This window comes from Dromaius novaehollandiae, chromosome 15, assembly GCF_036370855.1.
Source record: "Dromaius novaehollandiae isolate bDroNov1 chromosome 15, bDroNov1.hap1, whole genome shotgun sequence".
NCBI lineage: Eukaryota > Metazoa > Chordata > Aves > Casuariiformes > Dromaiidae > Dromaius > Dromaius novaehollandiae.
Genome location: NC_088112.1, coordinates 13863005 through 13875868, shown reverse-complemented (window position 1 = coordinate 13875868; position 12864 = coordinate 13863005). Strand labels below are relative to the sequence as shown.

The window sequence follows — 12864 nt, the reverse complement described above, 5'->3', positions numbered from 1 at the left end:
CGAGCCGCCGCCTCCCGCGCGTGCCCCTCCCCCCGTCCCGCAGGGCGCCGCGGGGGACCCCCCCCGCCCCGCCGGGTGTCCGCGCCGGGGCTTCCCCGGCCCCGCCGGCGCCCGGCGCCCCCGCCGCCCCCGCCCGCGCCGCCTTGCAGCGAGCCGCGCGGGGTTACTGGAGTTCAGGCGCGGCTGAGGCGCCGCGGGCGGCGAGGGGCTTTCCGCCGCGGCGGGGGCGCGCGCGAGCTCGGCCCGGCGGCGGGCGCCGAGCTGCCGGTCGGCGGGGCGCGGGGGCCGCGCGGCGGGACTCGGCCCCCCGAGGGGGAGCTGGCCGGGGCCGCAGCCGTGACCGAGGCGCTGCCCTCCCGCAGGCCTGGCTTCGTCTCCGGCTGCCTGAGGGACGGCGGCTGCGAATGTCTCCTCCGCCCCTGTCCGCAGGCCGGGCGCGGGGTGAGGGGCGCAGCTGCGGCTCGGCGCCGGGATCCGGCCGGTCCCTGCCGGGGAAGAGCCCTGAAGCCTGTGGTGACGCTTATGTAAGCAGCGGTCTCCGCTTCGCGGGACGAGCGGGGCTCTCGCCGGCCTCCCGCTCGTGTCACGTTCGTTTCTTCCCCTTTTCGAGACCTTCTTTCTGAAATCAGGTTGGCGATGCGAAATTTCTGCTTTTCCGTGGTCGGGAGCGGCTCTGTGGGTCACACGCGCTTGTGGCAGGCGGTCAGCTCGTCGCGCGGCGCTCGTCCTTCGGGTGCCAGATAAACGGTGTTACCGGGAGCGGGGCGTGAGCAGCGTGGCTGGGAGAATAAACCGAAAAAAGGTGTTTGTTCTGTTTTCTGTAATGCAAATGAGTATCCCTAACCGAGGGAGAATAGGAGATGGGAGACATTGTAGGCAAAACATTTTTTTTTTTTTACCAGGTAAATAGGAGATTTCTGTAAAGTTTGACTCATAAACATTAGCAATTTGTGATCTCATTCAAAATACGTGTTTTGCTGAAGTCTGTAGGCGTTGATGTGCTTCTTCCTTCTGTAGTTTTTAATACAAGAATTTCTACTAACTTTTTCTCTGGAAGTGGGACTCTTGGATACTTTTTGATTATGTTTGTGTTACTTTTTTTGTGTGTGTGTGTAAAATGCACCCCCAGATGTCAAGCTCAAGAGGAGAGAATTTTTACTTACTGTCTTTGTTCATATTTAAATCTATCTTCACTTACCTACAAATAAAAATTATCAAAGATATTTATTTATTCAGATAAGAGAGCTGTTAAGATATTGCAGCCTATAACTTTGGTTAATCTATAACCTTGGTTAATCTGTGCAGTTATCTTAATCAGTTGGCTGCGCATGAGAAATATCTCTCTTTGTCTCTAGTTATTTTTAATAACTATGGCAATCAGCTACTTTTTTTGAGCCATAATGTCATGAAAGAGGATTGAATTTTATTAATTCCTAAACTCATTAGCATTGCTGGAGGATATAATGAGAAAAGGGTTATCTTTGTGACCACCATTATGTAGGAGGATCGTCAAAAATCTCAGGAACAGAGGCAGAAAACTGCTGCTCGTCCGAAGCAGAGTATTAACCTTGTTTTACATCAGTCTTAGGTTACGGTTATGTCAGTACTTCCTCTAAATTCTGACTCTTGAGACCTGAACCAAGCAACATATCTGAAGAAATAGCAGGGATTTCCTTACTTTGCAGTTGATGGAAAAAGATCAATATCATACTCTGGTTCAGCAGCTGGAATCCATGGGGCAGATTCAGAAAGGCTCGTTGTGCCAATAAAATGTGGACCAATGACCGTGCCTTGAGAAAGTATATAGCCTGCTTAGTGTTTCATGGTGCCCTCTTAGCTACCTTCTATTTCAGCTGACTGGATTTTTTTTTCTGTTTTTGTTTGGTGACTTCCTCTATTTCTGAATCCATTTTAACTGTAAATACACCTAGAAATGTTTGATAAGGTTACAGAGCAGACAGTTCACAGTAGTTTTGTCTTTTAAGTGCAGTGTCCGTGTCCAGTATCTTGAATGTGATTCAGCACCTCAGTGTCTCCGTTTCCCTGCATTTACTTGTGTAACTTCTCCTTTTGTTTTGGAGAAGCTTTTCTGCTTTGTAATTAGTTGTATGCTTAGGCACGTTCAGAGTAAGATATTCCATCTCTTGGTGCTTTTCTGAAAGTTTTTTGGTTGCCTGTCCTGAGTTTGAGCATGTTTTAGAAGGAACTTTTCTAAGTGCTTTCACCATTCATGTGATGTTGTAGTCATGCAAGACTGCAGGAAGCTAAACTACCTATTTGACGAGACTGTTGCTCTTTATTTACAGGACTCAAATAGCTAAGGCAGCAGCAACGGAAATGTCATCAATATTGACTCAGAGCGCCTTCTTGAAAGTCTTATTTTACGTTATAGCTTCTAACGAGTTGGGTAGCAAGTTATTGGCATTGCCATCTCTAAACATAGCCTGTATCTGAAATGGCTAAAAACTAAACGAGCAACTGTGGTGGGTGAACCGTGTTTCATTCTGTCATGTATCTGCATCTTTGTAACATGTTTTGGTTGCAGTTTTTCTGTGTGGTAGATGGGGCACTTAAGCTTTGCTTGTGTGGCTGGTCTTCCTGCGATGAAGCTCTTTGAGGTGGGTTGCAGTAGACTGCATCATCTCGTGCTGTCATCGGCGCTCTGTGCAGGTCCTCTGGGTGTTCGGTCCTCTGCAGAGGCGCTCTGGGACTGCTGCCCAGATTCTCTCAGAATATGCTGATACAAATGTGGTTAGGCAGGCTTGTAGGTGTAGACTTGCAAACATGGCTGTGATGGCAAAAAACAAAGTGCTGATTGAACAAATAGTTAATATAACCAAACCTTTGGCTGGCAAGAAATTACAGAGTCAGAAAGGACCTCAGAGCGGTTCCGTTTGTGTAAGTTCACTCTAGCATTTTTCTCTGAAGATTTTACTCAGGGATATAATTAGTGGCATTTTTGTTTTAATGAGTTAGATTACTGTCTTTCAGGTGTCTAACTGAACTAAGCAAAATAACTTTATATGGTGTAAAACACAAGCAGTCCCTCTTAGTGTGCCTGGATTTGAATTGATAATATACTGGCACAGGGCTGATCCTGTAGCAATCAACAGAAGGATTTCACTGCGTATCTGCTGGATCTGGTAGCCTTTTTAACATGCGTTAGTCCCTGACTTTAGTTCCTTGGTCTTACCTGCTCGCTTATGAAAAATAAAAGGCACAGGATGTTTTACAGGCTGCCTATAAATAATACGCTTGCTATATAATTGAGAGAATGTTGGAACTGTTCATGGCAGATGAAGGTACTCCAGAAATAAATTTTTAAAGAAAACTTTAACTTAATGGCTCTGTGATATGTATCCTCATTTCTTGAATTGATTTTCTTCTTCCTCGTGTAAAAGTTGCTAGAATTAGTTAGAGCTGGAAATGTAATTTTTTTTTCCTACTACAGTTAACTGTTTCCAGTTATGTTTTTGCTCATTTTAATATGCTGTTAATGTGAATGTGTGTTTACTTATGTCTCCTGAAAAGATAAGGGGTTGACCTAATTAGTTTTGCCATAAAAATTGCTTTTCCAAAAGCATGTTATAGTATTTATGTGTTTGTTGGAAATGATTAACCTTAGCTGTGCCTCAGTTCACAGCTGAATGCGTCTTGGGTGAATAGGAGTTTAGCAACTCATTTGACTTTTAATATGGAAACAACAGTTCTCTAGTGACACCACTGTAACAGGACTATAGCAATTCATATTGTTAGAGCAGATGGGGGGAAAAAAAAGAAAAAAGAAAAATTACTGTTCATTTTTAACTTCTTTCATAGCAAGACTGAGTAGTCTATTTGCTAACTGACCCTCTGTAAACCTTTAAATTGAATGATAAATACTATCTGGTTATTACTTGAAAATACTAAACTATTCTAATGAATTAGAAAACACTGACTGTTAATGGAAATGCTGACCAGATCCTAGTTACAGTATTATAGTGCATGACTGCAATGTTTTACTGCCCTATTAGTATAGTTGGTATGCTCACTGTATCTGGCCTTCTCAGCAGAAATTTTTAAGAGCACCGTCCTTGTTAGCCAACATAGAACTCGGCCTCATTTAAATTGTATGGGAGCAAAACATCTTTTGCTTTCCTTGCTGCTGACTGCATGGAAAAGAACCGTTTTGATGGACTGATGACTCACATACAATCCAGAGGTCTAGATTTTTTTTTCTACAGACTCACACAGGGAAATTCTTTTCTAAGTGTGTATCTGATGAAACTTTTTGTCCTGTTCCTTCACTTTGCTGTTCTTCATTTTCTCCTTACCAAACTGATGATGGAAAGATCTAAGTCTCTGAAGAACTGGATTCTTCATTTCAAATACCTGGTTTTGCCCCAAGAGCAGCAGGCATTTAGAATGGAGGATTTGGGGAAGTGCGTGAACGCAACATAGCTGATGGGTCTAAACTGTGACATTGAACCTGGCTACAGTTCCCAGTTGAGATAAGTTACTGGTGGAAAGAGATGTATATTTTGTTTTGTTTTTTTTCCCTTCAAGGTCTACCTAGCCAAGCTCACTTTGTAGGAAGAAAACAAGGCTTTTCTTGGTGACATTTAATTTTAGAATGTAGCATGAAAAATAAAGCAGAAACTAGACTACATATCAAAGTCTGTTGTTACACAGATATATCCAAAATTACTAGAATTTCACAGATACAGAGAACAGAAGTTGAAATTCTATCTCTTCTGGTTTCTAGTCAATCTTTCCAAATGTTTTAGGTCTTAATCCTGTGGGAGGATGAGCATCTTTTTTGTTCACAGATGCTAGACTGAACGTTGAAGTATCAAGTCTAGTTTTGAAGCTCTAATCCTAGCTGGAGTCAGTTATTGTATCTTTCTGTGATCATTTTCAGTGGGAGTAGTATTAGAACAATTCTTACCTTTGCAAATACTCTAGGGTATTTCTGTAACTATTTAGTGACTTTATAATTAATGCTTTTCTAAATGTAGACATGCTACTGTGTTAACTTAATTTTGCACTTGCTTCGTTAAATGGATGCAGATTTTGTGGGAGGCCACTTGTCCTGCTTTACAAGTGAGTATTTTCTGCCTGTGATAGTTTTAAATTTAAGTTTGTGCACAAAAGTGCACAAACTAGGTGCACTAGGTTAAGTGGCATAAATGACAGCTTCAATTGAAATGGTAAAATTTTATGTGATGGCAAAGCCTCAGAAATAAACTTCTTTTGAAGTTAAAATGTGCATTATTTGTGAGATTTTTGTTTTTAAGCTTGCTGCGAATCTTTTTTTGCTAATGGAAATCAGGGACCAATTTGTCATAGGTTTTTTGTTTGTTTTTTTAAATCTGGTTTTGCTAATCCTAGTGTTGTCCATAGAGCTAGCTAGGAATCTGTTTTTGACAAGATATGTTTGTCGGGTGAGGAAGGGATTTTTGAAAAATACTACGTTACTAGAAAAATGTTTCTATGATCATTGATCATGTATGATGGGAAATTTTTTAATGTTTCTTATCAAATAGTGCAGTTATGCTGGCACTCACTTAAAATACGGGAATCTGAACTTCTTAAGACTGTTTTGCCGTAACCACTGAAATTTGTATTGTTTCCTCATTCTGATTTGGTTACAGGAGGATGTTAGAAATAATGAGAAGAAATTTTGAGAGACAAACTAGTTGCTTCCCAGTCTTGTTAAATGCATTCTTTGGCTATGTACAAGAATGACATATTTTTTTTCTGATGTCTGAGCATCTACCAACTCTTGTCATGGTCATTTATCTAAAGGTTTTAGGATTTTAATGGTTTTATTTTTTTGTTTGTTTTTTTCCACCAATCAAAATAATGCATCGTGAGAGCTCTTTGCAATATAATGAGCTTAGAGCAGTGGACTTTGTTGCTTGCTTGCATTATGTTCTGTTAGAATTTGGCAGTAATTACAACCGAGGCTTTATTTAACGCATCCACGTTTCTAGTGGAGTTAAGTTTAAAGGATTTCTTATTAATATTGGATGCTTTGTCAGGCAGTGACAGAATATGCTGCAGAGTTTCCATGGCAGCTTCTCATAGTACATAGCCTATCGATTGCAATGTAGTGTGATTTTCAAAGTTTTTGTTTTAACAGAGCTGTAGTTTATTTTGTTATACAATACAAATGCTGTACTTCTCAGTTTTCTTGCCTTCTCAAGCATTAGTATGTGACTTTGGGAGGCAAAATTGCCCAGATTTTTCAGCTTAATTTGAATGTGCAGAACCTCAGTTAACTTTCAGTATAGTTGGAGAAGTCCACAGAAGTTCTGCACTGGGAGTAATTACGGAAAAGATGATTAAGGTTCGCAAGTGAAAACTTTCTTCTTGTCCTGGAAGTTGAGTTGTTGTAGTTGACTGTAAAAGCTTTGACACTTATGAGGATGTCAGTCAGGTGGTACTTATCATTTTACTTGAGTATTTTTATGACAGAGTGAAAACCTGTAAGTCACTCCCACCCCTAAGCCCTGGTTTACTTGGAAAAATAATCTAGCAAAAAGCCTTAGACAGCTTAATTTCTAAGATTTAATTCTGTGTACTTGGCAAAAACAATTTTTTTTTTTCAAAAAAAAACAAACCAAAACAGGATACTGAATGTTTGGATATGGATAAAACTGTGTGCCTATAAACTGTTTTGAGCATAGGTTTGAAATTCAGTATGCAGCCTGCTGAAACATTTTGTATAGTCTGCAAGGTCCCAAATTGTTTGCACAGTCCTGTATGTTTAATCTCCATCTTTTATTTATAGTAAATGTTTAACATTAGTATCAGTATTCTTTAAGCAGCTTGGACGGTGGTTTTGGTTATTCATTTTATGTGCTGGTAGTGTTTTGGGTGACCTCTGAATTCCTCTTGCAAAGTATTGTGAAATGCGCTTTGCAGTGGTGTTGTATGGGATGCCTAATGTAATGAGGTGTCTTTTTCTGTGCAAGGGAAAGGATGTGCTGTCTTGGGGTTTATAGAGCTGTTGCAATAGGCCTATAAAAGGTGTCTGAGTTTATGTAACTAGAAAAGTAAGACTGAAACCTAAACAATAAGCAGCAGCCCTGTAATCTGTGGTTTACTGAGACATTATTGGTCTGTCCTGACTTTTTGAGCTGAATTAATTTTGTCACCATGCCTTGACAAGTGTCAATGTGGCTTTTGGTGTGCATGTGAACAGTTTATTATAGCAGCTTGTCCACAGCAGCACAAGCAGAACTTCATGTGATAATAGCGTGTTTTACTGTCCCCTGCTATACAATGGGGAAAGTTTGTTTAGTTTCTGTATATGAGCATGGTTTTATTTTGTGCTTTGCTTTGATGTTGGCTTGATAGTATCTATTTAAAACTTGCGCTGAGCGAAGTGGCTATTGCGGCAATCTTAAAAAGGACAAATTGAATTAAATCCTATATAGCTTACTTTCAAAAGTGCAATTCCAAGTGCAGATTTTTCTGTTTCTTTGATTGGGGTGCAGTTCTTTCAGAATGTCCCCCTGTTAATTGGGATTAGGTCTTTTCCTAAACCTGAACTCAACTGAGGACTTACCCTGCTGCAGTGATTGTTTTTGGTTGTTTGAATAACTCCCTGTGGATAAACACTTGCTAGATCATCCCTACTTTAGCCTTGAATACTTTACCTGCATTTCTCTAATAGTGTATATAATTGGTGGCTTGCAAATCCAACTCCATGGGGATCTCAGTAAAGGACCCTGCCACAAATTTTGTCATATCCTTTAGTTTTCCTCTTGCTCTACCACTATAGACTGTAATGGGTTTTTTTTGTCCTCACCCCCCCCCCCCCCCCCAATGTAGCTTCACCTGAGAGCCACAGAAATAATGTTAAGCTACGCAGGGTTAGTTTGTGAATTTTGTTGTTGGTAACTTTGCTTTTTAAAGTTCAGCATATTAATATGTATGTAGCACCTAATATGTTGGGGTCTTGGGTGCTAAAGTAGTGCAAATAAGAATGAGGGTTTATTTACTGCGCACCCTTAGACCATTTTTATCTTGGCGTTAACTCCTTCTCCCCACCCTCCAACTCCTTACAGTATTACCATGGAAAATTGCTAGCAAATTGACCTTTATAAAGCAAAAATAGAAGCTGTCCTGTCAGGATCTGAATTTAACTCAGTTGATTCATTCACTTGTTTGCGGCCACACAGGAAGCCCCCATTCATATGATCACAAAGCCTAATAGCTGTTTGTACAGTGAGATTGATCTGATTACTCTCGTCTATCTTGTGCTATTTACAGTCTGCTGCAAATTCACAGAAAGGGAAGAGAATGGCTGCAAAGGAGAAGTTGGAAGCCATATTAAACGTGGCCCTAAGGGTCCCAAGCATCATGCTGTTGGATGTCTTGTACAGATGGGATGTCAGCTCATTCTTCCAGCAGATCCAAAGAAGTAGCCTGCACAACAACCCTCTCTTCCAGTACAAGTACTTGGCCCTTAATATGCATTATGTTGGTAAGTGTACATGTCTTCAAGAGGAAACTACTGCAGTAAATACTGTTTTGCCTGTTACAGTAATTTTAAGAATTTGGTAATAGTGTGATAACAAAACAAATGCTGTAATTATATTGACTCTATTTAAAGGGCTGTTTATGTTAGCAGGAAGGAAATCCTGTCCAGGGACTTCTGCTGAGCTTTATTATTTAGCTTCAATGTGTATAGAGTAAAGTTGGTGACCAGAAATGCTATTGATTCTCTGAAAAAACAGCACGTCAGCTATGGCATGTGTCTGACTGGTAAGAAAGATTCTGTGAAATGCCATGAAAAAAATAAGCATTGTAGTGTAGTTCATTGGCATTAAATAAGAAACTAGGGAAGAGGTTGCCTGCTCTGGACTGTGCCCGTAGCCTCGGAAGGTTAGCTTTCACTGCTGCATGGGTATGGCACTTCAGCCTTAAGAACAGTCTATATGCTATGAGTGGATTAGAGCATGTAACAAATCCCTGTGTTGCAGATAAATGGGCAAAATCAGTAATGCAGCTCAGGGAGCTGAGGTTTGAAGCTTGGCCTGCAAGTTTAGCTCTGAAATGCTAGAATTCTGTTTTTAGAGATGAAAGGATTGCTATTCTGGGACCTGCTTTCCAGGTGGGTGTGTGATTCATCTAGTAACTGCACATGGGGTTAATTAGGGTTTGGATCCAGACTGTTGAGGCTGATATCCATTGAGGATCTGCATCAGTACTGCCTGGCTTTGAGAGAAATGGCTAGCATGTAATTTTCCAACTCTATGCAGAGTTTCTTCTTTGTAGATGGCCTGGAGGATAAAGACGTACTGCGCTCAACTAAAGGAAATACCTTTTAGTTAAGTAGTTAGAGGGCTGTGATTTTGAAGTAGCATGTCCAGGGTTTAATCCTGACTACAGAAATATTGGCATGTAACTTTTAATCTATTAAATGATGTTCAGAGTTTATTCGCTGTCACTGCAAACGTTCTGTGTTACAGCTCAATTATACTTGTACTGGGGGTAGCAATGTATTTACTTTTAATGTAAAAGCTGGTATTACTGGCTTATGTCTTTTTATATGTTTATGGGAGAGAGTAGAGCATGTTTGTTGCTGGTGAATGTGACATTGGACTGTGGAGGAATGTAACTACAGCTGCCTCTCTGCTGCTTTGCATGTTCTGCGCGTGCTCTTGTATGCATGCAAGTACCTTTTTAGGAATTAGTTTATCAGATCAGTTTCTAGTACAAAACTAACAGGTTTGCAGTATGCTATCAGTATGTCAGTAAATAATTTCCAGCTGTGACACAGCTCTTTATAGCTATTTGATAACCTTGCCCACACTTGTGTACGTTGAGATATACCAATGAAAAGCACTGCATAGCAGATAGGTATTATTAGCAAAGTATTTCTCACTTGGATACTATTTTATTACTAAACCTGTGGGTTCTTTCTTTCTGCTCCTTGTATAAATGGGGCTTTTAGGCTGTTGCAGAATTGCTCAGCAAATCTTTTATTCTTTGCTTTTAGAATATTGAGCTTCTGCACTTTTACTGCTTCAGTTGGTGGTTGCTGCTCAAAAAGAATTTCTAAAGTATCAAACAAGTCTGTTTTAAAAGATTTCCAAACAGTTTGCAGTGATAAAATTTTTTTAATACTCTTTAAATTGATTTATTTTGATTCCTTGGTGTGTGAGGCCCTTTTTTCTTTTTCTATTTCTTTCTTTTTTTTTTTTTTTTGTGCTCTGTGTGAGTCTGGGCTTACTCACTTTGCATGTCTACACAATTTTATATAGATCTCATTGTCTGATTTTAAAGTATAACTTAAAGTGATGTATCAAAATCTGTAAACTACGTTTGTAAAGAAGGTAAGGAAAACAAAATATTTTTCCACCAGTTTGGGAATTGAAGCTTCTCTGAAGAAATATTGGGGGCAATTAACTGCTAATGTGCTATGTTGCTAACTTCAACAACATAACTTGCTGCATGTATGTTTCAGCATGCTAATCTGTATGTGTTTTTATGGGAAAAGAAATCCTCTGTTCGTATTTGCAGTAAGAAAATATAGTATCTTAGTAGTGATCATTCAGCCAGAGCAGATATTTCAAATAGTAAAAATTCTTTTGTCCTCTGAAAGGAATCAGATGGAAGTGTCAGTTCTGTCATCTGGCTCTTTCATGCCAGCTATTTAAAAATATATATATCTCTGTTGCCAGTATTGAAACGTTTTGGATTATAAGCCTTGTTTGCAAATGTGACATACAAAAATAAATGCATTTTGTAGTTCTTGCGGAGTGTTTAGGAGTAACTTGTCAAGAAGCAGCACTGTACCAAGACTCTTTCCAAACTCCTTCTCATGATCCTATTGAAGTATTCATTTTACCCATCAAGACACTGTGGCTGAAGACTTTCATGCGATAAATTTGTGTGCGGTATGCTGAATTATTGCCAACAGTAGTTCTGCAGATTGATACACTGTCTATTACCAGGTAGAAATATCTGTGAGGAAAGCAGCTTGGGAAACAAACCAACTTTTTTATCCGCAGTGGTTTCAAAAGATTTCCTTCAGACTGCTTTATATAAATTCCAGTAGTCTGTCCTTCAGGATACATTTATGCTAGCTACAGTGACTTTTTACCACAGACTTTTACGCAGTGTAGACTAGCACTCTCTGCTAGTGTAAAAACTTCCGTGTTTACTTCTACGCTGTAGTGTAGCTCTGAGAGGACAGTCACTTCCTTTTTTTTTTTCCTTCCATTTTCATGATGAGAAAGGTGGAAACAGTAGAAACCACATAATTTCCTCCTGTAAAGGGCAAAGCAGTGCTATTTGTGCTAGCTGGTAAATGCTCTAAGCTAGTTCTGAAGAGAAGAGTTGTGGCCTTAACCTGTAATCACAGTCGGACTGGGAATTTAAGTCATGTTATGCTGAAGGTACTGAAGTGCACTAAATACATACTATTCTTTTGTTTAAGAATAAAAATAAGAGGGGGTATTCTATCCTGAACTCTATTGTCATTGCAAAAAAAGAAATTCTAGGGAAGAAACTAGGGAAACTAGATACACCAGTCAAACAAATACAATAAAAGTGTCGTGTTAAACTTAAGTGTGAGAAGAAAGAAGCAGTTTGTTCATTCCAGAAATAAATTTCCCAAAATCATGAGATAAGAAAGCATGAATTAACATGTAAATGCACTCAGTGCATACAAAGATGAAGTGGTGCTCAGATTCAGCTTTATTAAAAGCATCTCTGCATTTGCTGTCCCATGTGGTCTATTTCCTTACTCTCAGAAGTATTTAAATAAATGGATAGTAGAACTATTTTCTGAGTGTTACTATTTTAAACTGTAGCTATTTTTAATCAAATGCAGTTTTATGATGTGTACTCAGTCTTTATTTTTTCTTAAATCTGCTTGCAATGTCTCAATGTCTTCATATTCTCTTGGATAAGAGCCTGTGTATGCTGCAGTTGGTAGACACAGAAGAGGGTGGAGAATATGCTATGCTCAAAATATAGCATAGCCTCCTTTCTCTTCCTGTCACTGTAGCCTGCCAAGCTGCATACATCTGCCTTTGTGTTCCAGGCTTTTACTAAGCAGCTTCCTCAGCATACAAATACCTTCAGGTAACTTCTCTTTATAAAGCTGATATCTCTTTTTGGCAAGTTGTATAATTTCTTTTATTAAAAAAAAAAGGAAAATAGAAGCTTGCTTGAAAGGAGATACTTGAAATTGTATAAGACTAGATTGACTATTGTATTTCTAAGTGTCAGTCAAGACAGCCACTTGTGTTCATAAATTAAAACACATCATGACTGTTTATGTTCTTATAGCTTCACTTCTAATTCTTAGTTCTTTACCAGTACTCTCCAGACTCTCCTTGGTTGTATTGGAACTCTAATCACAAGGTATGCTGTATTATAGAAACAGTCCCTGAATCATACAGCAGAACTAGAATCAACAGTCCATTTTGATTATTCAAACTAAACTGCACGTCTCTATGAGGAACTTAGTTCTTGGATTATTTATACTTAGAATGCCCAATCTGTTACACATTTAAAAACTATGAAACATCTGGTGAAACTGATGCAGTTCCCCAGTAATGAGTAAATTGTGTTTTATTGAAATTATTTTCCCTGGGATATGCAAATGTTAGTAACTGGAATTCTGTTCACAGTTTATAGTTAAACTGTGACATGACTTGCTAAGTACTCACTTCTGTGTGTACAAGGATGTTTAGATATGTCTTCTCAGTTTAGAACTTACTTTTCAATGTATTTTCTGAAGGGCAAAGTGTTAACTGCATTAGCTTGAAGTACAGAACTTCTTGGAGTGGATAACCATTGTTTGGGCAGCTCTGGCTGACTGGGAGGGTGAGGAGGGGGTGTGCCTTGGCATTGCCT

At 39.5% G+C, this 12864-nt stretch overlaps 1 protein-coding gene across 3 annotated transcripts in view; it reads left to right on the top strand.

The window, feature by feature from the left end:
- RNF145 (ring finger protein 145) overlaps positions 1-12864 on the top strand; it is a 45298-nt gene that overhangs the window by 276 nt on the left and 32158 nt on the right. Inside the window, exons 1-2 of one of the 3 annotated variants that reach the window (XM_026118627.2) lie at positions 78-524; positions 8263-8476. In XM_026118627.2, coding sequence (XP_025974412.2) covers positions 405-524; positions 8263-8476 — 334 coding nt within the window. In that variant the 5' untranslated portion in view covers positions 78-404. Of the gene's footprint in view, positions 1-77; positions 630-8262; positions 8477-12864 lie in introns of those variants that run through there. The other 2 variants (XM_026118628.2, XM_064520936.1) reach the window with 2 other exon arrangements.